This window comes from Ambystoma mexicanum, chromosome 2p, assembly GCF_040938575.1.
Source record: "Ambystoma mexicanum isolate Mex_15411 chromosome 2p, UKY_AmexF1_1, whole genome shotgun sequence".
NCBI classification, from domain to species: Eukaryota; Metazoa; Chordata; class Amphibia; order Caudata; family Ambystomatidae; genus Ambystoma; species Ambystoma mexicanum.
In genome coordinates, this window is record NC_090923.1 from 227,044,900 (window position 1) to 227,070,537 (window position 25,638).

Sequence of the window (25,638 nt, forward strand, 5' to 3'; positions counted from 1 at the left end):
TGCATTTCTTTGTTGCACATTTGTCTGTACAGCCTGAAATTATCTGTTTTGCTAGGGCTCTAGTATCAACAAAGACATCTGCTTTCTTCAAAACAATGAACCATTTTTAATAGAATCCTTAATGGACAGATGCACATTTTATAAAAGGCCTTATGACTCTACCAAGAGGCTGTTCGTGGTTTTAGTGATTTGAATTTGCAATTACTGGCTCACCAGATTTCTGAACTTATTGACCTTATTCACCTCTTAAAAATCCAAGCTCACCATCATTGAAATAAATTGTGTTTTATGATAGTATTTTAAAACAATGCATTTGTCCTGGGTACACGCAGCTGTGTCCATTTGACTCTTTTAATGGTTTGTCATCGATGGAAAATGGGGCCTCTTTTACAGAAAGTGGATACTTGCATTCCTGATCTCCCAATGAACATAGAATGTAGGTTTAACCAGAGTTCAAAATAAGTTGTCCAGTTAGAGGTTACATGTACAAACTAAGCAATGTTATTTGTGGAATTATTACTAGTAATGACAATTTAATAAAGTCTAAGCCGAACAACATATTTAAAGCAAGATAACTTTAATACATTGTCTATCATCTCTTCGCATAATATGAAGGTATAATTTGGATAAGTCTGCATGATCCTCATGCAACATGGCTACACAATTACAGCGATGCTTTTACACTAGCCAGTGTTGATTCTGAAAGATAACACTTATTCTTGTGTGTAAAATGAGGTTAGATGATATGCAAATGTAAAGTCCCTCAAAAAACACATAGTTTAATGAAAACTTAGATTACATACAATCTAACCACCATGCAAATGGTATAGGGGACCCAAAGTGTTAGTCTATTTTTTACGGCAGTGAGCAAGGAATTCAAAAGTAAATACTTTAGGACAACAACCAAAAATATTTTAAATTAAATGTTTACCAGCTACTCCAGCTACTCCAACTTACTTTGACTAGGCGATTTTCCATCTTCCTCTGGAACTACTCAAGAAAGTGAATTACCCGGGGTGCGCTGTTGCGCACAAGGAAAATGGATGCCTAGTCCCGGAGCTCCTGCTCCACCACAATATCCTGCGCTAAAAGATCCGTTCTGAGGCCTGCATGAGCGTCTGCCTGTTGGTCCGTCCACAACCCGAGAAAATCTGGACCTGCAGCTGCATTGGATTGCGGAGATCTGGCCATGTAAAGATTCGCCGACACGCGACACTGTGACAGGCCGGCACATAGCACCAGGAGTATTCACCCAAGTGCCTTGGATGCTGGGATCTGCGGGCCGCAGGTGGGCGGAGCCTGCGCTGGCGCTTCACGCCTTACCCTTCTGCGGGGCCTACGCTCTTCGTACAATGCTGTATAAAGGTGCCTGATACCTTCAACAAGTGCCCGGCTCAGTCCGAACCTCGCGGCACCAATCTGCTGAACACCCACCGCCCTCCTCCCCCCTGGGCGCAGAGTTGCGGATCTCCCGCCCGCTCATGGACCTGAAGACGGCGCAGCCACAGACTCAAGTAAGAAGCTATGCAATGCGGGGGCGAGGGGTGCGGTATGTCTGAATAGCTGCGAAGTCGGCTCTTGACAGCGCCTTGCCATGCTCTATCGACTGAAGCTCTTCTATGCGCTGGATGCCCCAGCGGATGCATCACTCAGACACACATGAAATCCACACCGCTAATTAATCTACAGGCTACGTGGCCGTGCGAACGGTGATGGTCGTTCGGGCGGTCCACAACAGACATCGTATGTTCTGCACATTGTGATGGCTGTGGGGTTTTGATTCCACGTGTATTGCGCACATCTTTTGCCTAGCCTGCAAAACATTGCTTGTGATCAAGGGAGACACGTCCAAAAACCCGATGGATTACACTCTGTGTTGACTGTGTGGTGTCACACGGCCACCATACGGATGCCACGCGGCCTCTCTCTGAGCACCCTAACCACTCAGATAAACTCGGTGACGCTGCAGAGCTGGACGGGGTGCCTAGGAGTAGTGTTAGACACGGTTGGCACTGTGCACGTGGGAGGACACAATCCATTTGTGTGTTGCGGATCCGCGCTGGTGACTTGATACTTTGGGGCTGCGGGTAACTTAGGCTCCTGGCCACCTTCGGAAGCCACAACCCTACGGCGCTTCTAAAACATACTCAGTACACACACGCAGTTCCGCACCAGCATGGGGGAACAAAACAAAGCAAACAGGGCATCCAAAAATCCTGGTGGTAAAAAAAAATGCCCAATGGACACGTTTACCAGCACGCCAAATCATACCCTGACAGTGGACACTCATCCGGAGGCCAATGTGCCTGGCGAACTGGAAGGAACAGACTGAGAAGATAAACTGGCCACACTAGTCCAAAACGGGTTCCTGGCAGTTAACACCAAGCTGGATGAAATAGTGGCCAATATTGGCTCCATGAGGGCCAGAATAGACAAAGAGTGCACGTGTCACAGAGACTGAGAACAGGATAAGCGTAAATGAGGATACTATTTCCCACCACAGTCGAGACATCTCCCACATAAAAGACACGATGAGCAAACTACAGAGCAAGTGTGAGGATCTTGAATCCAGATAGAGAAGAAACAACGTCCGCGTAGTCGGAATGGCGGAGTACTTTGGTAAGGGCCAAATGGAGAAACATGTGAAAGAACTGTTCAGATCTTTATTTGGACCGGAGTCGCTCTCGGAACATTTCCTGGTGGAAAGAGCGCACCGCACCCTAGCACCGGCACCCAAGCCAGGAGCTCCACCACGTACGATAATTGCTCGCCTTCTTAACTATAGGGACAGAGACACAATCCTTTGTTTGGCAAGGGAGGCTGGAACATTGCATTATGAAGGTAATCGAATACACATATATCCGGACTTCTCCGCCTCTGTCCAGGCAAGTAGAAGTTCATATGAACCAGTTAAGAAACTCCTAAAAGCACGGCAGATCACATATACCTTGATGTTCCCGGCCAAAATGAGGATCCAACATGCAGGGAGGGCACACTTTTTTGAAAACCCGACCAAAGCCTTATCTTATATTGAGTCCTCTATACCCCTTCCTCCTAGAGGGGACCGAACAGCGCCAAACAGACCCCGCCCGGCAGATTAAGATATATGTTCTTTGCAGAATTGTTTTGAGTTAATGGGGGCCTTGCTTTATGGTCCGTGAAAGGCTGATACTGCAGACAGCCATTATTTGTGAATTGCTGGGGTGCTAGGAACCGGTTTGGCGGCCATGTGATGCAACATGACTACCCCTGGAATACTCCACAAGTTGAGGGGCAGACATCGTCAAGTTGGGGGTGACGATGAGGGAGGTGGGCTGGTTAACGGGTATGGATTGGGTTGTTGTTATACCAACTTATGGTTTGAAATGGGTAAGGGTCCCCACCTTAGGACACTTACCCTGAGGTAGTTATGAGGGGAAAATGTTTATTGGTTACTGGTTAAACAAGTGGTCTCAGAGATTCCGACACGATCTATGGCATACGAGAGATGCATCGAAGAGGTTTGCGATGATATTCGAACATTTCTATGCAAGTCTTTGATCACGCATTGAGGGTGAGACTGCTGTCGAGTAATGTTATGGGTTTGAACAATCGGTTGAAAACTAAGAAAGTGGGGAATTACATTGTCAGACATGGTGTTCAAATTGTTATGCTACAGGAAACACATGATGTGGACGCTAGCAATGAATGCATATTGCCTGGGTGGGGCAGGTCAAGGTTCTATACAAATTATTCGTCCCAGTCCAGGGGGGGGGGGGGGGGTTGTCACGCTTATACACCCAGGCTTGGGATTCCAGCTGGCAGGCCACAAAACTGACCCCCTTGGTAGATATGTTCTGGTGTGGGGCTCGATTGCAGGACAACAAATGCTACTGGTTAATACATATGACCCGAACATTGACGACCCAGCCTTTATTCAAATGTATACCAACTAATTGCTGACATTGATGTTCCTAACATACTGTGGGGTGGAGATTCAATGTTGCTATGGATCCTAGACTAGACAGATCCAGTACGATCATTCGTGCACATAGCAAGGCTGTTCAAACTCTGAAAAACATCCTACCTCAGCTCTCCCTCGAGGACGCCTGGCGGGTGGTTCACCCTAATAGAAAGGGATACACATATTATTCCTCGGTTCATGATTCAGAGTCCAGAATTGATTACTGGTTTGTATCCCCCGCCATGATCACTGCAATGAAGTCATGTGAAATACTGTCTCGCACACTGTCTGACCACTCCCCGGTAATACTTGAGGTTGAATTTCATAATTGCCCCAGACCGCTCAGAAGGTGGAGAATGCCCGGGGGGGTTGCTTGGCGACTCTGGAGTGGTGGAAGGGCTACACATTGAAATTGCGGAGTTCCTCGACAATAACATGGGCTCGGTTGATAGATGTTCCACGGTCTGGGAGTCCTTTAAGGTCTGGGCTAGGGGGACTCTGTTATCCAAATCTGTGGGTCTTCTAAAAGGGGTCGGAGCTGAACTAACCGGAAGTGAAAATGAATTAGGGAAGCTGGAAGAGGCTTATATTCGTACACAGGATAAGACAACACTAGCTGAGATACAGATACATCTTCAAGAATTTGGCAGGCTAGCTGCTAGGGAAATTCAGTATATGGCGGCCCCGGTCCGCGCCGTAGATATGGCGAGGGCAACAAGGCGGGCAAGACACTGTCCAACTTACTGAAACAAGATAGACACCCCAACTGGATTACGAGCATACATACACCGAGTGGTGAGGTTCTGCTGAGTGCTAAATTCGACCAACAGCTATATAGTAACAGGGACACTAAGTCAAACAATGAAATTAAAGCCTACCTAGTGACGCTGACGATGCCGAAACTCTCTGAGGAGACCCGCCTGGCAATGGGCCAGCCTGTCACAGCTGAGTAAATTGCTGAAGCGATTAAGGACTTGGCATCCAATAAAGCCCCAGGGTCAGACGGATTGGGTACAGAATTCTACAAGGAGTTCCGCGAGGAACTCATTCCACTGTTGGTACAGGTTTGGGAGGAAGCCCTCCAGTGTAAAATACTGCCCCCGTCGATGAGAGGCTTTGGTAATTTTATTCCCTAAACCACGTTGCCCACCTCAGGACATGTCGTCCTACAGGCCACTTTATCTTATTAACACGGATGCCAAGATATTTGCTAAAGTGTTGGCCAATAGGCTTCTACCAGCAGTCCCTACACTTGTTCACCCTGACCAGAATGGGTTTATCCCCGCTAGATCCACGGCCCTTAATCTTCGCAGACTTTTTGGTATCATGGCCCAATTAGACCCGGGGAGATCACTAGATGCTGAGAAGTCCTTCGATTCAGTGTCATGGCCTTACTTGCTAGCGGTATTGGAGGCATTCGGTGTTGGCCCTAATTTCATTAGATATGTGAAACTACTGTACACGAAACCTGGGGCTCGAGTGTTGAACAATCGATCTATCTCTGATCTGTTCCTGTTGGAGAGGGGCACCAGGCAGGGTTGCCCATTCTCGCCTATACTGTTTGCCTTAACAATAGAGCCAATGGCGATTGCAATCAGGCTTAGACACTCCAATAAGGGTATAAATCTGAAGGGCGCTACTCAACTAATCTCCCTATATGCGGACGACACACTTTTATATGTCCGTGAACCAGAAAGCAACATAGCACCGATTAAGGCAGAGATCCAGGAATTCAATGCACACTCAGGGTATTCCATAAATAAAGCCAAATCGGAAATTTTTCCTATCACATCAGCAACCAGGTGGCCCAGTTCTCTATGTGGTCTCAAGTGGTCGTAAAAGAGCATTCGATATCTGGGGATACTTGTTTCACGAGAAAAGCACACGCTATACACAAATAATCACAATAACACACTACAAGCCTTGAACACTAAACTATTGCTATGGGACCGCCTGCCGATATCATTACATGGTAGAATAGCGGTTCTTAAAATGATAGTCCTACCCAAACTATTATACCTATTCGTTAATATCCCGATTTGGCCGGGACGACCCTTCTTTAATAGACTTAGATCAATGGTGACAACCTGTCTCTGGAACGGGAAAACTCCAAGAATAGGATGGGAAAAAATGACCGAACCATACTCGTCAGGCGGCATAGCAGCACCTGATTTTGAATTATACTGCCCAAGCCCAATTCTCGAGATACTGCTACTATGAGGCCGAGGGCCCCCGCCACGTGGCGATAGAAGAACTTAGCACACACCCCACGAATATACAGTCTGTAATTTTTGACACGCATTATAGAGACACATGTGACTTTAACCCGGGGAGCTGCACGGTTGGTGCATGGAGAGCTATATTTAGATGACTAGGAGTGTTGTCCCCCTATAACCTTGAGGTTCCTCTCTGGAATTACCCTGACATGCCACCAGCACACGACAGCAGCTTGCGCGAGGCTTTGGATCCCAATGAAGAGATGAAACTGGGCGATGTTTGTTGACGGGAAATTTGCGACCCTGCAGGAGATCACGGGGGCATTCGGTGGGGGTCCACTTAGGATACTTCAATATTATCGCCTGAGATCTGCCTTTCAGAAACACTGGGCCTTTTTCCTGATGAATCCCCTACACACCCTTGTATACAGCTAATAACGTCTGGAAACCGTCTGGGGATTTCCAGTCTGTACGCTGCGGTCCAAACACATTCCCCCACGACTAACCTGGTTAAAAATAAGTGGGAAAAAGATTTTCAAATCCCCATAGATGACAAAACTTGGGACAGATACTATTCGCTCACCAAGAGGGTTTCCTTGAACGCTGGATTGCACCTGATTCAGTTTAAAATTATAAACAGGCTACACTACACCCCGGCCAAAATAGCCAAGTTTGTGCCAGATAGTTCCAGTGAATGTCCCAAATGCAAAGCAGATCAGGCTGGTTCATTCCACATGTACTGGGGATGTCCGATGGTGGCTCGGTTCTGGAGGGAGGTGGCGGATATGCTGGAAGAAATTACACAAATCACCCCCCCTACACTAAACCTGCAGAAGTATTTGTTTGGGGACATAGGCAAGTGCTCCGAAAAGGTCAGGAAACTATTTAACATTTCATGTGCAATGGCCAAAAATGCATTTTACAACAATGGAAGAGTACTGCGCCACCCAACATGAAACATTTCCTTCGGGAACTGACGTATCTCAATGAGGCCGAAGAGCAGTTGGTCCTTACCCGCCCAGCGGCGAGCAGACCTAAAGATATTTGGGGACCCTTCAGAATGTACTTGTGTGACATGATTTCTGATGATGATGAAACTATGTAAACTTACCACCTCGATGAGATATATATCATGTGAATTTTTTTTCCTCCTTTTTCTTATTTTAACTGCCATATGAAGATGTAACTGTGTTCTGTATCTTTGTGGCCATTAATTAAAAGAGTGTTAAAAAAAAGAAAGTGAATTACCCCCGTTTGGGGTAATCATTTTTTAAATAATAATGAGCAGGCTTGTCTGCACGCCACTTCACTCAAACTATACTTTTAATATTAGAGCATTTTCTACATAGTTGGCAATAGGGTGCATAGTGAATTCAGAATTTTGAACGCTTCAAAAAATATTTAGCCTATTGTATTACATCAATCTAGTGCAGAACTACAAAAACATTTTCAAAACAACTGAAAAACATGAATGTTACAATAATCACAGATCGAGGCAGAGGGAAAGGCGGCGCTTCTGTGTGACAGCAACACCTTATCCCAAGTAACTGGATGTCACTGCACTAAAGCCACAGTTGGGGAAGATCACCATTCTAGTTGGGAATTCAACAGCTTGGAAAAGGTATTGAAATTTATCAAGGAAAGAGCTCTAAAAAGTTAATTTATACTTACATTAAATGCCCCCAGAAGGAAAAGAGTTGGCTGCAGACCGACTGAAAAGATCAGTCTTAGAATGGTGGAGGCTATGAGAGCCCGGATCCCATGAGGTTTTGGCAAGGCAAGGACTATGGTCAAAGATATCAGCATTGCTGTCCAAAGCAAGCCTGACAGGTGGGGATCCAAAGTACCTAGGATGCAATAAGAGAAGGTGTCAAAGTCGTATTTGTTTTAAGAAAGATGAAACTTAAACACACACCTGATAAAATGTGTAGCTTATCAATAACTGTATGGGCATGCTTTGAAGCAGGTAGCTTCATTTGTGATAGGGAATGCAATGGCCTCAAGCAGCAGCACCTCTAATTTCGTTGTCCCAAAGAATGAATCCAAGAACTCAACCTAAATTTATGCAGAACTATCTAACCTTAAAAGGAGAATCAAGTCCTCTTTATACTCTGGAGTAAACTTGTCACAAAACTTGCAGACAAGGTGGGTGGTATTGTCCTTCTGACAAGTGAAATGACAAATCTGAGGATGATGTCCATTCTCCCCAGGGGGGAGACCTTTTCCCAAGGGGCCAGGGCAGTGCATCCACAGTTCATTAGTCCCCCTGGGGTGGTGTTCCGAGGGAGGATTACATTGGGCAGTAAGCCGCCTATGGGATTGGGGACAACAATCCTCAGGTAACAGGGTATGCACCCGCCATAATACATCCAACCCCTTCTCTAATATCTAATCCTCCTTGCCCCACTCTAGATAGAGCCGATGCGCTCTGTTGCCAGATCAATCACTTACATATACGTGACAAACCTGAAATACAACAGAATCCCAAATGCCTTACATCAGACTTTAAACTAAGTACTGTGAAGAGGAAAAGACCTCGAGTCCGAAGGAGTAGTAGAATGAGTGGTCTAGCTTCTCACAAGATTCCCTTGGCCCGAACGAATACAAACCAGCACAGGAGTTCAAAAGGAGTTCAGCTGGAGGACAGAGAAAGAGTGCCTCCAAGGTGGAACTGCAGGAGCTGTGCACCGGACGGGCTGTCACAAGCCAAAATTGGCAGAAGCGGGAGCAGAAGGAGGACCTGAATGTAGTCCAAGCTGGAAGGATTGGTCAGGTTGCTGTCGATACATACCTCTGGGCACCCCAGGCTGCGGCGAACCACTTGCAAGGCAGGACATGCAGCTGGGCAGAGGGAGACATCTGCATAACTGCTTCAGACCTCGCAATTCAACCGAACACTACCGGAGCCTCGAGGAGAAACGCAGTTGTTGGGGAAACGCTGGTACTTTCCGTGAAGAATGAAACGGGTGCAAGGGTTACCCATGAGGCGTTGGAGTACCAGGGAAGCAAGGGGATGAATACCATTGTTGGAGGAGGAGGGGTTGAGACCCTGAAAGGACATTGCATGTCTGACACCCGCACCCATTTGGAAACAAAGGTATAAGTGGGTCAGGAACCCTAAGAAACCCCAAGAGAAAGGAATCGTATGTTTTGCAGGAGAGTGAACCAAACAGATGTGATTACGAGCTGCGAGTGAGACCCACACCCATGTGAAAGGCAAGAGCATAATATAACAAATAATAAGAGGGTCCGAGACCCTGTGAGTGAAAAGCCGATGAGGACATTAGCTTGGCAGGAGAAAGAGCTGAGCTATATTGCGAGTCGAGGACGCGCACCCACATGAGCCACAGGAGTATATGAGCTTGGCAGGAGAGTGAATCAAACTAATATTGCGAGTTTGGAGCCCCACCCACATGAGTGATTGAGAGGGTCAAGGTCCCTGGTACTGATGGAAGGAACCCTACACTTGATATCGAATTGTACCAAGTTGGTAGGATTAAGAGCTGTGAATACAAGAAACCCATCCTTGTGAATTGCCCAGTGACATTTACTTAAGTGGATGAAGAGGGCTCATCAGCCCATGAAGCAGAAAACTGAGATATGTCTGGGGGAAATGAAACCAACACTAGCCTTGAAGCTTTACATTTGAGAGCATTACTTCTTTTATCACCTTTGATTATCCGAGAGACAAGGGAACTTTTCTGTTCATTGGACAACCAAGAACACTTTACATTGGGAAGAGATCATCCTTGCACAGTTGGTTTGAACTATTAGGGTCAGGGACAGAAGCAATTACACTAGTCTTCTTTGAGGCAGGGAAACCCCTCTTAGCTTTAGGATAGATGGGCATTCTGCCAACCCTTTCTTGATTAATAAAAGTCTATACCCCAAAATATGCCACCATTGTGTCTAAGACTTATTTCTGCTCTCTTACAGTGAGCAGTGCAGGAAAATAGTGCTGAACATTGTCAACACCTGGACATTATAAGAATCTCAATAAGGGCCCAACTTCAGAAATGAAAATGATGATAGATGTCACCTCTGTTGCTTTTAGTAGACAATGGACTTTTAAGAATTAATGATTTTTTGCGATGTCATCAGTCACGAATACCGAAGTCTTACCGAAAATCCATAATTGGCCACATCCCTTGGGGAGACCCATCGTGTTTAATTGTGAATTGGTTCTTTAATACCTATGCAAATACGTTGCCAAATACTTTGTGGGGATGACAAATCCGTGGATTGGTTTGGCGGTGGTTGGTTAGGTTAGTCCATAGTGTCACAGTTTGTGCGAGTTGGTTGAATCAATGATCACGTCTATTGTTTTGTCATTACAAACGTTATTTTATTTCTTGGTTGGTTGGCACCAAACCGAACATCATTGTATTAATGAATGACAATTTTTTGACTTGGTGAAAAACAACAAAGCCAACGCGCGTTTCAACCTTAGTCTTTTTCAAGGTTGTGATGTGTGAGTTGGTTCAGTGATGCGTTGATACACGTGGTGAAGTGACATAATTAGTGGATATAAGAATCAAAAACAATTGTGTTTAATCCAATATGCATACATGAATGTATTGGGACATAGAGTTTTGGAACACATTTTTAGCAAGATGGTAGTTTGCATATCCGTGGTGATGAGTGATTGTGGTGAAAGTGATATAGGAAATACATGATTCATATAACAGTAAATAAAAGTATGGGAGCATATTGACAATTATAACAAGGGAAGGAAAGCACAGACGATGTACCAAGGGAGAAGAAGGAAGGAAAGAGAGGGATTAGTTGAGTGTTGAGGCCAAGAGAATTAGTATGGCATTCGTGATTGAAAACAGAATATGGATCTTACCCAATTTAAGTTTGAAAGGTGAATTCCGGAAAGTTGTGGGCTGATCCTCCGAGGTAAGGGCGTCAGGGGGGCTGGATAGCCAGACTGTAAGAATAGCTGATGGGTAACAGTTAGAGAAGGGAACCCACGGAGCGGGAATAGACTATAGATGTGCATATGGTGCATGTGTTTAGTGCCTGTGTTGTGCCAGGTGGGCAGATTGGCGTTTGGAGGACATCTATGCCAGTGGAATTTGACTGGTGGTTATAATGTCAGGGTGGATCCGGGTGGAGGAGTCAGGTAAAGGGCTCTGCATACAGGCGCTTTCAGGCACCCAAGGGGGTGGAGGTGGTGTAGGGTCAGACCGGGGCGGGGGAGCCAGAGGACGGGTTCTTGATGGAGGGTGCATATGTCTGCAGGGCTATCCGGTGCTGGGTAGAGCGTGCAGATCTGCGTCTGGGTTAAAAGACAGCGCGTGAAGCTGTTGTGGGGGTGGCCTACAGTAAAGGGGTTGTACAGGAGTATCCAGCAATGGGCGCTAGGTCCCCGCTGGGGAGTGAGTGAGATGGCGTCAGTTTCAAAGACTTACCGGTGCAGAGTTCAGCCAGAGCTTCTAAGACGGGGTTCTCGAGAAGCGCGTAAGATACTGAGAATGCAGTTTCCTGGTATTAAGTAAGCAGGATGATGATTGGTCGGGTGATCGAGCAGGGTGGTTGGCTGAAAGAGACGGACCCGTGGATTGGTTCCTGGCAGCGAGCACGTCTCGGGGGCGGTGCCAGCCTTCATAGAGTTTGTCAAGGCAAGGGAGCAACTTGAGAAGTCGTGAAGTTGGAGTAAGTATTGAGGATTATGATGGAGTTGGGTAGAAGGCTGCATATTGGCAGTCCAGCTCGAAGGAAGGATTCGTAACGGGCGAGTGATTAATGGGTATCCCCTGGAGTGAAGAGGCGGAAGACTAGTAGCACATGGTATTGGGGAGGTGCCTGGGTGCCCGCGGATTGGTTCCTGGCAGCGAGCATGTCTCGGGGGTGGTGCAGCCTTGACTGGGTTCGTCGAGGCAGGGGAGCAACTTTAAAAGTCATGACGTTGGAGTAAGTGTTAAAGATTAAGGTAGTGTTGGTTATATGGCTGCATTGTGGCAGCCCAACTCGAAGAAGGTCCCGGGCTATCAGGGCAGGTGCTAAGGAAGAAGCCGGTTGGATTGGTCCGGCTAGCACAAGGCCCTGGGATGGGCCAATTAGCTCAAGAAAGTTGAGCAGGAGTAATATGGAGGGGCAGATGGCCAAGTCGGCAAAGATTGGTTCCAGTTGGTTGAGGGAAAGGAGAAAGTGATCAGAGGGTCAGAATTAGTTTGCATATGTGTGTGAATCTTAGTGGTTGGTAGTTGTTGCATTATTCTGAACAGGGCCTAATGGGATTAGGCATGGATTGTTTACAAGAAAACATGGAAATCGTGATCACTGTTTAGACTAAAGGTGACGGTGCAATATTTGCATATCAGCCTGGCTTCTTTCTGGCGAAGTTGGGAGTTCTCTGTCGCCACCTCTTCTGTCTGTGGGTATTGTTTCGAGTCCCACGAAGGAGATATCTTCTTTGTTGTCCCACTGGTGTTTTTCCTGGCAGTGTAATGCCAGTGGGTATCTCATATCTTGGGCATGTAGGGAAGTGAGATGTTCCCTGATTCTTGTTCTGAGTTCCCTCTTAGTACTCCCAATATACTTACGATTGCATACACAGTTAATAGCATAAACCACATATTTAGATTTGCAGTTGATATATTGTCTGATTGTGTGGGTGTCGGTAGTACTGAAGGTCACGGTCTTGGTGGTTGTGGCAAATCTACACATGGAACAGCTTCAACATTTGTAAAAACCCACTGGTTTTGTGCTGGTGAGCCAGTTGTCCCTGGTTTTGGGAGATGGTATCATGAATGATGGACTGAGAGTGTTTTTCAGTGTTCTGGCCTTGGTGTAGGTCAGACTTGGCTTCTTCGGTATCCATGCCTTGATGTCTTCGTCTATTGATAGGATGTGCCAATGTCTTTTCAGGATCTTCTGTACTTGGTGGCTGTCGCTACATAACTGAGTGATGTATCTTATTTGGCTGTCATTTGCTGCCTGTTTGTTCTTGCGTGCCTTGGGAATCAGTAGTGACTTGCGTTCTCTATTGTTGGCCATGGTTATGGCTGCTTGTATTGATTGTTCAGGGTAGCCTCTGTCTGAGAAACGTATGCTAAGTATTGTACATTCATTTCCATATGCTGGCTGGGTGCTCCAGTTCCTTTTAGCTCTCAGGAATTCGGCTTTAGGGATGTTATTGGTTACTGTTTTTTGAGGCAACTTGTTGCGTGTAGGACTGAGTTGACTTCGGTTGGTTTCCTGCATGTCGAGGTCATTAGTTCAGACCCAGCCGGTGTGATGGTGATGTCTAAGAAGTCAATACTCTATTTACTTGAAGTTCCTGTTACTTCGATGCCAAAGTTGTTTTTATTCAAATAGTGTTTGAATGGCTCAAGTTCTTCCTCTGTTCCACACCAGATCATCAGGATGTCGTCGATATATCGCATCCATGTGTGGATCAATTTGTTGAAATCATTGTTGGCAAAGGCGTGCACTTGTTCATAATGATGCATGAATAGGTTCACCATGGGAGGTGCATATGTAGCCCCCATGGCTATGCCTTTTGTTTGTTTGTAATATTGTTGGTCAAATAGAAAGATGGTGTTAGTGAAAATTCCAAAAATTCTTTTGCGAGTTCCAAATGTGACCAGAAAAAGGCTGACGCTTTCGTGAAGGCAAAATCGATGGCCTTGAGAGCTAGTTTGTGGTCTATGAACGTGTAGAGGGCTTTGACATTCAGAGTTACCAGGGTAAGTTCTTCATTCCACACGATGTCTTGTAGGATTAGCAGAGTGTGCATTGTGTCTCGTAGGAAGGTTAGTATCTTGGGGACCTCCGGTGAAATGACGTTGTTGATGTATTTATTTAATGGTTCTGTTATCCATCCTATCCAATTCAGGATTGGGCGTCTTTCTGGTATGGAGTCAAATTTTTTGTGTATCTTAGGCAAAAAATAGATCGTTGGCATCCTTGGGTGTGTTAGGTGCAAGTATTTCATTTCATCGTCTGACAGAAGTCCACGTTTGTGCCATTTAGTAAGCAGGGTGTTAGCCTCTGTTAGGATTTCATTTGTTGGGTTTTTGTTCACAGTGTCATAACAGCCAGGGGTGGTCAGGTGGGTGCGGGTCATTTGTACATAGTTAGTTCTCTCCATTATGACCACGTTGCCCCCCTTGTCAGCTTCCTTGATTAGGATTTGGTTATTGTCTTGCAATCTCCTGAGTGCTGTTATCTCTTCCTCCTTGGTGTTTAGTTCTCATGCGGTCCTCTAGTTGGAGGTCTCTTGTCACTGCCTGGCTGAATATTTCTATTGCATTGTCTACTTGTAGGTTGGGAGGGAATTTAGATTTTGCTTTAATTTCCAGTATTTTCAAATTACTTTCCTCAATGTTGAGTTCTTGCATAGTTTGGTGCATAGTGTGTGTCTCCTTGTTGGGTGAGTGTTCCAGGGTTGTCAGGAGATGTGTACATTCCAAATGTTCCAAGGTACTTAGTGGTACTGTTGTAGCCTTGGGTTGTTTCCACTTGACTTGCTTCGAGAAAAATGTTTTAAGTTTGAGTTTCCGGGTGTATTTGAATAGGTCAATCTGGGCATCTACATAGTTGGTGTGTTTTGCTGGAGCAAATGAGAGACCTTTGTTAAGGATTTCAGAGTCATGCTCAGAAAGGATGTATCTTGAGAGATTGGTCACTAGGTATGTTGCCTTGGTGTTTGCTGTTGTTGCTGTAGTCTTATAGCATTTTCTTATTCTTCTTGAGCATGGCTTGGTCCCCGCTCTCTTGCCTCTCTTTGTTCTAATCTGGGTGGTATATTTCCCCGGGTAGGATCTAAAAAATGCACATGCTTGTTTTTTTTTTGTTGTTTTTGCTGTGGAGCTCGAGTTCCTTTTCTGTAGCGTTGGATCTCATCAAGAAAGTTGTAGCCAATACTTCTGCTCAGCTCATATTGTCTGGACAATCTTTGGGCCAAACCTGCTGTTTCCGAGAGGGGTACGGTCCCTTATGTGTCTGCTTGTGGAGTTTCGACACCTTAACTCCAACCTACGTTGACAAATACATGGTTAATACCAACAGCTCATTGGCTGCAACGAGTCTTGTTTCCAGCTCGACTGCACAAAATGATATAGTGCAGGATAAAATCCTTATACCTTATGTTTTGACCCCACCCCAAGTCGAGAGAAATGAACAAGTTACTTTCTTACCTGTTAACGTTCTTTCGATGGGATGGTCCGACGATGTATTCCATATCTATGACATGTAATCACCACAGCTGTGCTGCTTCGTAAACTTTTTTCGGCGTCTGCGTCCTGCGTCGATGCAACGTCGTCGAGGACCTCCTCCGACGTCATCCGATGTGATAAGTAGGACGCACGACGCCCGTAGCCTCAGTTGTAGTTTTTTCCCCCATAACGTGTGACATTAGTCTACTGCCAGTCAGACACAAAGCCTTGCGGAACGTAAGCTGCAATCGCAAAAGAAATTCTGCAGCGGGGAAGGCAGGGCGGGAGCGATATGGAATACGTCGTCGGACCATCCCATCGAAAAAAACGTAAGAAAGTAATTTGTTCTTCGAGGGGATTGGGTCCTCCGACGTATTCCATATCTATGACAGACTCCCAAAGCAGTACCAGAGCAAGGAGGAGGGAAAGAATTTAGAATCAAAATTTAGAATAGCCAATCAAATAGCAGAGCAAAGGACCGCCTTGCCAAAGGCCAGATCCTGTCCTCGGATGGAATCGAGGGAATAGTGACGTACAAATGTATGTACTGAAGCCCAGGTGGCTGCATCACAGATGTTGCGAATAGGAACACCCCTCTGCAGGGCAGTAGATGCAGCCATACCCCTGGTAGAATGGGCCCGCAAGCCAGCCGGTGGGTCCTTACCCGCCAAGCGGTAACACTCCGAGTTGGCCAAAATAATCCAGCGAGACAAAGTCTGTTTCGTCACAGCTTGCCCCAAACGCTTTCCAGCGTAACCAATAAAGAGTTGATCGTCCACTCTGACCCGGGACATGCGTGAAACATAAAAGCTTAAAGATCTCCTAGGATCAAGCCTATGGAGCCTCTCCTCTTCCTTACCAAGATGCGGAGGAGGATAGAATGCCGGAAGAACAACCTTCTGGGCCAAATAAAATTCCGACACTACCTTCGGAAGAAAAGAAGGACGAACTCTAAGGACAACCCTGTCCTTGTGAAATACAGTGAAGGGTGGCTTAACTGAAAGTGCCTGTAACTCACTCACTCTGCGAGTGGAAGTAACCGCAACTAAAAACACAGTTTTCAGAGTTAACAGCCTCAAAGGGCAAGAATGTAAAGGCTCAAACGGAGCACCCATAAGAAACTTAAGAACAATGTTTAAATCCCAACCGGGCACCAGGAAAGGTGACGGAGGGAACACAGTGAGCCCTTTCAGAAACTGTGAAATTAAAGGGATTTTAAAGTAAGAACACTCTTCAGACGAGCGCTTAAAGATGGACAGCGCCGCCAGGTAACCTTTAATGGTACCCACTTGCAAGCCCCTGTGGGCCAAAGAAAGTAAAAAGGACAGAACCATGGGGATGTCACATGCAAAAGGATCCACATTCTGAACTCTGCACCAGTCGCAGAACTTACGCCAACGGTACAGAGACTTTGTTGCTGGCCTTCGGGCCGAAAGCAACACCTCCATCACGTCTTCAGGGAGGTCCCAATCCTTATACCTCAACCTTTCAGAAGCTAAGCATGAAGGTTGAGGGATCTGACCTCTGGATGGAGAACCTGACCCCCCCTCCCTTGAGAGCAGATCGTCTCGGTAGGGAAAACGACGTGGAGGGCAGATGGAAAAGTCGAGAAGGTCCGGGTACAACGTCCTCCGAGCCCATGCCGGAGCAATGAGGATCATCCGGGAACCGAACTTTCGTAACCTCACCAGCACTTGCGGGATGACGGGGACTGGAGGAAACGCATACAGCAGCGGGAATGACCACTCCACCACGAACGCGTCTCCTAAGGCTCCTTTAGGAGGAAATTCCCGCGAGCAAAACCTTTTGCACTTCCGATTCACACTGGAGGCGAAGAGATCCACTTGAGGGGTCCCCCCCAAAGGGCGAATATCTCCAGGAGAATCTCCTGAGCCAACTCCTACTCTTGAAAGATTGTGCTCTGCCTGCTCAGAGCGTCCGCCGTCACGTTTTCGTCTCCGGCCAGATGAACTGCCGAGATCGAAACTTCCTGCTGGTTGGCCCAGAACTTGAGCTGCATCGCCTCTCTGCACAGAGGAAGTGACCCTGCCCACCCCTTTTTGTTGAGGTAGTGTATGGCCACTGTGTTGTCCGTCAGGATCAGGACACTCTTTCCTCGCACAGTCGGCAGAAAAGCCCTCAGGGCTAGCCTGACGGCCCTCAGCTCCAACAGATTGATATGGAGTCTGGACTCCGACAGAGACCAACGACCGCTGACTGTCAGCCCGATGGCATGAGCGCCCCATCCCGTGAGGGATGCATCCGTAACGATCGTCCCCTCCGGCCAGGGAAGCCAAAATGGAGCCCCCTTCATCAAGTTGCCTTCGACGGCCCACCACAGAAGGTCCCGGGCGACCGAGGGCGGCACCTGAACCGGGTCCAACATCCTGCCGGAGGACTGCGACCATTGCGTCTTGAGTGCCCACTGCAAAGACCTCATCCGCAGGCGAGCCTCTGGCACCAGAAGAATGCAGGATGCCATGAGGCCGAGCAACCTCAAGAACTCGAACGCTGGGAGCGTCTGGGCATGCTGAAACTTGTGCACCATCTGCTGAATGTGAAGAGCCCTCACCTGGGGAGGAAAACACTGCCCCAGGGAAGTGTCGAGCACTGCTCCGATGTGTTGGCGTCAAATGGGACTTCTTTAAATTGAGGGAGAAGCCCAGCCTGTGAAGGGAGTGGCAGGTGACGGACAGATGATCCAGGACTTGCTCGGGAGAGCTCCCCCTGATCAACCAATCGTCCAGGTAGGGGTAGACGTGAATCCCCCCTTGCCTGAGATGCGCTGCCACCACCACCATGAGCTTGGTGAAAACCCTCGGGGCGGAGGTCAATCCGAACGGAAGGACCCGAAACTGAAAGTACGAGTCGCCAACCGCGAACCTCAGGTACTTCTTGTGCTTGGGATGGATCGGCACATGGAAGAAAGCATCCTTGAGGTCGAGTGACACCAACCAGTCCTGAAGCTGAAGGGCCTGGAGGACTTGTGAGAGAGTAACTATCTTGAACTTGTCCTTCCTGAGGAGTTTGTTCAAACCGCGCAAGTCCATGATGGGTCTCATTCCCCCGTCTTTCTTCGAAATCAAAAAATAAGGGGAATACCATCCCTTGTTCCTCTCCACTACAGGCACCAGTTCTATGGCGTCTTTCTGCAGCCGGGCTTGAATTTCATGCCACTCTACAAGATGCTGCGCCAGCCTTCCCCCAACCGGCGAACCATGGGACATGGCCTCATGACTGAGCGGGAGCGGCTGCAACGTTACCTGAGGGCAAAGAGGCAACTGCCCGAGCGGCCTTGGCACCACGGGTACCCTGTCGTCCACCTCTGGTACCCCTGCGTTGGCCTCTTTGACTGCCAGCTCCTCTCGCTTTACTGAAGGATGAGTAATAGCGAAAGGAACCACCCCTCCGCTGCTGACCCCTAGGACGAAAAGGCGGAGGTTGGCGAACTGCAGCGCCCAACGACTTTGCTGCAGCTTTTGAGGTCTGCAACCTCTCAAGGCTCTCGTCAGCCTTGCTGCCAAAAAGGTGTTCACCGTCAAAGGACATGTTGAGGAGGCGGGACTGCACATCAGGAGCAAACCCCGACTTCCGCAACCACGCAAACCTGCGTATCATGGTGCTCGCCGCCATGGAACCCGACTGAATGGACTCACACATGACATCCTTACCATCCTGGACCAAAGCAAGGAAACCATCCCGTTCGTCCCCTTCGGGAATATGTTCAGCCGCTAACGCAACACAGTTCCATAGAGTGTGTGTGAAAAGAGACAAGGCACAAATGGAGTTGGCCGCCTGAAGCGCCATACCACCAGAAGAAAACACTTTCTTCGCCCAGCCATCAAAACGTTTGTCGTCCCTATCAGGAGGGATGGTAGGGTACGACACCTGCTTTGCCGGGGCCGTGGCCGCCTGCACCACCAAACTCTCCGGAGTGGGGTGCCTGGTCAAGTAGTAGGGGTCGCTACTGGCTGGACGGTATTTTCGCGACAAGGACCTGCCCACCGCCAGGAGACTCTCCGGAGCAGTCCAAGCCGCCGCCACCCTTCTCTGTAAAGCCATATGGAACGGCAGTACCGGGTCAGTTGGGGGACCAACATCAAGGATGTCCGCCTGCACAAACTCCCCTGGGGGAGCAGACCATCCCAAGTACTCGGAAACCCTAGCCATAAGGCGCCGGTACGAGGAATCGGCATGAGAGCGAGGCTCAGGCCTACAAAACTCCACCTCCGGAGAGGTGTCCAGTCCACTGGCATCATGCAGGGACTGCCTGAAATCGTCAAACTGACTATGGCCCGAGACAATTTCATCTGGAACCTGACTAGGAACCAGGCCATCAGATCCTCATCCGCCTCCGAAATATATTCCAGGTGGCGAAAAGAAGGCACCCGAGAGTGCTTGCTTTTACCCAGAGCCTTCCTAGGGGTCCACCGTGCCAAGGGGTACCTCCGACACGAAAGGCGTCGATGGTGTCGAGCGAATAGGCGCCGGCGGCGAGAGAACAGGCATCAGCGCCGAGAGGATCGGCGTCGAGTAAATCGGCGTCGACGTCAGATGCAGCGCCGCCAGCATTGGCGGCGTCGACACAGCCCTCGAAGCCGGAGCCCCGAGCGTGTCCTTCGACGACCTGAGCGTCGACGGCTTCGACGACTTCCTCGGAGCTGGAGCCCTCAGACGTCGATGTCTTCCTCGAAGACCTCACAGGTGCACACGGTCTCGAACGCGTCGAGGACTGGGACCTGGAACGGGTACGTCGAGAACGAATCTCCTTGTCCGAACGGGAACTCTCCCGTGACTCGTGCCGACCACTCTTGCGAGCGGTGTCTCTCGACCTCTCACGACCAACCCCACTCGGGGGCGCGGACGGCTTAGTACCCTGCGACTCGAGAATCGCCAGCATTTTCTTCCCGAAGGAAGCCCATTCCTCCGGCGTCGCACGGCTGGTGGGGTAAGCGACGTGCCGGGCAGAGTCCTCCGAAGAGGACCTAGAAGACGACCGGTGTCGGCGCTTCCGAGAATGCCTCAAAGAGGCTGAGGAGTGGCGAGACCGACTCCTAGAAGGAGACCCACGAGACTTTCGACGATGGCGCGGAGGGTCACCTCTCGAATCATCCGTCGAAAGCCCTGCAGACTTCAACTTCCGGGGCTTGGACACCCGACCTACCGACAACAACTTCTTACGTTCGTGTAAGGCTTTGGACTTGAGCGACTGGCAGTCGATACAGTCATCCGTGTCGTGGGCCTCCCCGAGGCACCAGAGGCATGTGTCGTGCGAGTCCGTCACCGACATCTTGGACCCACACTCCCCGCACTTTTTGAAGCCCGGACGCGAGGTCGAAGACGAAGTAGAAGACATCTTCACAAGAAGGATTTTCACAAAAACTAACAGGTTCGAAGAACCGAGACGAACAGAACTCCAAAGAGTCGAGGCGTTAACCGGGATTCACGAAGCAACACGTTTGCGGAAAAAACGGAACTGAGGCTACGGGCGTCGTGCGTCCTACTTATCACATCGATGACGTCGGAGGAGGTCGACAACGGCGCATCAACGTCATCGACGCAGGACGCCGAAAAAAGTTTCCGAAGCAGCACAGCTGTGGTGATTACATGTCATAGATATGGAATACGTCGGAAGACCCAATCCCCCTCGAAATTAAATGTAAAAGTACACTCAAATGTCTACTTCTCAACACTCGTTCTCTGTTAAAACATGCGGTAGAGGTCGCTTCTTATATATCTACAAACAATATAGATATGTGTGCTATTAGAGAGACCTGGAACCATCCAGCCTCGGGCCCCGCCCTAGCCCTGGCTATACCTAATGGATATAATATTTTCTGTCAAGACAGAAAAGAAGGGATAGGGGGCGGAGTGGCCCTAGCTTTAAAGACTAACTCGACATTTGGAAAGCTGATATATGCAATATAGATAACTGCGATATTCTCCACGCAAAAATTAGAATGCATGCAGAAAATACTTTGAACATCATCCTCATCTATCAGCCGCCAGAATCTATGAAGGATTTTAGTACTCCGTTATCAGATGTGCTACTAACATTTTTAAAACCCCTATCCAACGTCCGATTATTGGGTGATCTAAACTACTTGTTAGGGGATAATGCAGATTCTCAAGCCAAGTTACTAGAAGGAGCTCTTAGGTTTCTATCAATTTATTGACGTGCCTACACATGAGAAGGGACACTCCCTTGACTGGCTTGGTTATATTAACACCACTCCAGCTAGTATGGATGCGAGTCCCTGTCCATGGTTGGACCAAGTTTTCATTCATTTTAAGATGATATCTGAAAAAGTCACACATAATAAGAAACCTTCCCTTAGTATTACGCGCAGTAGAAACTTAAAAAAGCTTACTCCAGTACCTCTTGATCCATGGAACTCTGCTTTGAACAGATTGAGTAAGGAGGACTCCTCTGTTGAGGATATTACTGTTGCTTACCAAGATACCCTCCAAGAGGCAGTCAACACCCTAGCTCGCATTTCAAACAAAGAAATGGTGCAAAGGGAAACCAATTTGTGGTTCACCTGTGATTTGCAATGACTGAAACGCACTAAAACCAAGGCTCTCTATACTGGGAAAAAAGTATTTATCTTGCGCTGACAAAGAAATCTATAATAGACACATGTCAGTGTCTACAAAAAAGCTGTGATTATTGGAAAAAGAGCTTACCTTGATGACCGGATTGCTCAAGCCCAGTCAAAACCCAAGCAGCTATTCAAAGTGTTTAAAGAACTGGAAACAAAAAAGAACACTATTCAGGACACCATCACGAAAGATACTAAATGGTGTAATCGGGTACAGGAGACTATGGATGCTAAGCTTAACAAAATTAACAGAGATATTTCAGAAGCTATTGCAACTTTATCGCACAAGGGTCATAAGGACACTATTATACCATCTAAATTCTGGAAAGAAGAACAACTCTTCTCTTTCAAACTTATCACGGAGGCAGACCTTACAGTGATAATACAAAACCTAAAACCATCTAACTGTAAGGCAGAGGTCTGTCCTGCCTCAACGATTAAAGCCTGTGCTACTTTGCTTATTCCTACCCTCTGCAAGTTTGTTAATGCTTCCTTCAGGGACTGCGCTGTGCCTACCTGCATCAAACATTCATGCGATGACTCCATTATTTAAAAAACCAAACCTCTCCCCTGATGACCCACTTAATTATTGCCAATCTCTAATGCCCCATTTCTACTAAAGATTCTTGATAGAGTTGCATATACTCAATTACTGGATAATATTAGAAATGCTAACATTCTGAATAAGAGACAATCCGGCTTTCGGGAAAAGCATGGTACTGAGTCTGCTCTGCTGGATCTAAAATCCAGGCGCCTCCGCCATATGGATCAAGGCAACCCCAGAATGCTGATGCTGTTGGACCTGTCTGCCGCCTTCAACCTGGTAGACCATACAGTGTTGGTCTCCAGGTTGAGGGAGGTGGTGGGTTTCTCAGCATCGGCAGCTGATTGGGTTGCCTCTTTTCTGTAAGATCGCCAATGGAGAGTGAGTAGCAACCTGATAGATGCCAATGCCAAGGAGTTGACTCCAGGAGTCCCACAAGGAGCTTGTCTTTCTCCCATATTTCATAACGTCTTTACGGTGCCTTTTCTGGACTTCCTGGATATTAACACAGAATTTACAAACTATGCTAATGACACCCAATGCATCATCCCTATTACGGGTGTCTTTCCGGATGACAAAATTAACATAAACAGGATTTACCTTCTCATCCAAAGCTGGATGTGTTCCAATGGATTGGCCCTTAATACAAGTAAGACTGAATTTATGCTTGTGGGTACTGACCCTAAAATCCGCAAAATGGAAGACCAGTACTCCCAATTTGTGATTGACGACTGTTCTATAAAAGTCAAGAGAAAGGTTAAGGCACAAGGGATATATCTTGACTGCAATCCCAATATAAAGGCGCAGGTCAGCAGCCTTGTGGCCTCGTCTGCCTACTATATTAAATTGCTCTCTCATGCCGTCCCCCTCTCTCACAAACTAGTAGGGAAACCCTAGCGAGAGCACTGATAAACTCAAGGATAGATTACTGCAGTAATCTCCTGATCGGCCTTGCCAACTGCGAACTGAATAGATTGCATGTGGTGCAGAACAACGCTGCTAGGGTTGTTCTGAACAAGAAGAGATCAGATCACATATCTAAGGCGAGAAGGGAGCTTCATTGGCTCCCTATTAAGGAACAAATTCTCTTTCGGCTCTTGTCCATCTCAGTTAACTGTATGAAAAACTCTGGTCCTATCTACCTTAATGATGAATTAAGGCTTAAGACGAGTAAATACAGTCTTGGATCAAACAGTCATTCCCAGCTAATTGTCCAGGCCTGTAGACTGTCGCAGGCTAAGGTGGGAGCTTTCTATTCTGCGGCACCTACGGCCTGGAATAATCTCCCCATTAAGTTGAGAGTTGAAAACTAACAGTTTTCAGAAAAGGCCTGAAGACCTACTTGTTTAATTAAACACTATTATGCCCTACCGTCAGCTTCCCTGCTTCAGCATTTCTCTCTTGTGGCTTTTAGCCTTCTGTTGTCCGTGTATGTCAGCGTCCTTAAGCCCTAGGATCAGTGGTTATGCGCCATATAAATCATAAATAAATAAAATACAAAATTTAGGCCAGCAGACCACCTAATTTCTTAAGAACGTAACAACCGTGATTAGTTTACTTTAAAAGCATCCCTTTGACCCAGCCTCAGACTTTTTGGACAGCTTTGACATCGTAGCATCATATGGTAAAAATCCATGCTAGCGTTGCAATTGAGTGCATTACTGACTTCTTCTCACAAACGGAGCTCCCCTATGGGGGACACACACGCTATACTTAAATGAACAAGCAAGTGTTGCGACCGTTTGGTGGTTCAGCAGTGAGCTTGTCCCGGCTTGGCTGAGCAAAACCAGTAAGTGCCAACAGAAAGCATTAACACATTCACTGTTATCATTGTATGGGTACAAGGCATGGGTCATTTCAAACTAAAAATACCAATTCGATGGAAAAGCAAATCTGCCTCATACCATCTTGGCTCTAGGGGAAATGGAACACGACAGGCTATCGGCAAAACGGCTTTGACAGAAGCACCAGGCACAGAGATAATGAAACATGAGGCTGTAGAGGACGTATTGACCAATGGCCGTAAGGGGAACATCACTAACTTCTTTGAAGCAGGAGTGCACAGTAGGCTGGTGGTTCTTGAACTGCCTATTGCGATATCAACAGAGGCCAATCACCAATCAATCTAAAACTACATCAACTGATAATAACAACTCGCTGCTAGAACTTTGCTATTCTCTACAGAGAAGTGCAAACGCTCTCCCTATTGACAATGAAACTGTTATGGGCAGCAACCCGGATAGGGAAGCACCTGCTAATGTGGAGCCTACGACTCAGCCCACTCGCCTCTCTGGTCCCTGTGCAGGAATATATTACTGGGACCAGCAAAGACTTCTATGTGGAGGATGTGCACACTGAGGCTATGCAATTCACTATTAAGATTTTATTGAAATTATGTAGTAAAATGCATGAAGACATAATCACACAAGGCGCAGCAATGAGAATTGAAGTATGGAAAACATTGCGGGGCTAAGTAACAATAATTAAACTACAATGAGAGGAGTACCCAAGGAGGTGAGGACTGAGGAGGAAAGATGGAACAGGTGTCATGGCCACAGGCCCCAGAACACAAAAACCACACCATCTAGTGATGGGGGTAATGGGTCAGTTGACTCACGTATGTCCCTCTGGGACCCATAAACAAAGGGGCCCTGGCTGGACTCTTTCCTGGCACCTTTGGCGACAGACTCATATAGAGATGTGAGCAGGAACACTTTATTTCCGTGCAGGAGTGCTTATATTTTACAAGAACTTTCCAGGAGCTGAAAGCCTTTATTCCAGAGAACATCCTCATGTGCTGACTCATGGGGTGTGGCTCCCTAGGCCTGGTCTTCATGTGCTGACTCATCGGGTGTGGCAGGCAGGCTGAAACTGGTGGGCCTGGCTTCAGAAGCTCAGCTATATAAGCTGCTCCATCCTTAAGGCCGGTGCTTCGCGTTACTGTGCACTTGCGTGCAACGTGACGCTCACCGCCGCTTGGACCAGTTTACTTACCTTTGAATCCAGGCGTTCTCCTGCATACTCACCTCCAGGAAACCAGTGCTTCATCGCTTCATCTGCAGACTCATCTCCTGACATCCAGTGATCTTGATTCTGACGCCGCAGCACTGCATCCACGAACTCGGACCCTGTGAAGAAGAAGAAAGACAAGGTTAGAACATCCGTC

The 25,638-nt window shown here is 47.4% G+C and overlaps 1 protein-coding gene across 7 annotated transcripts in view; it reads right to left on the bottom strand.

The window, feature by feature from the left end:
- Nucleotides 1-25,638, bottom strand: part of ITPR1 (inositol 1,4,5-trisphosphate receptor type 1) — a 3,145,915-nt gene that overhangs the window by 478,204 nt on the left and 2,642,073 nt on the right. For all 7 annotated transcript variants that reach the window (XM_069643506.1, XM_069643503.1, XM_069643505.1 and 4 more), the window contains one exon: nucleotides 7,831-8,006. In XM_069643506.1, coding sequence (XP_069499607.1) covers nucleotides 7,831-8,006 — 176 coding nt within the window. The remainder of the gene's footprint in view (nucleotides 1-7,830; nucleotides 8,007-25,638) is intronic.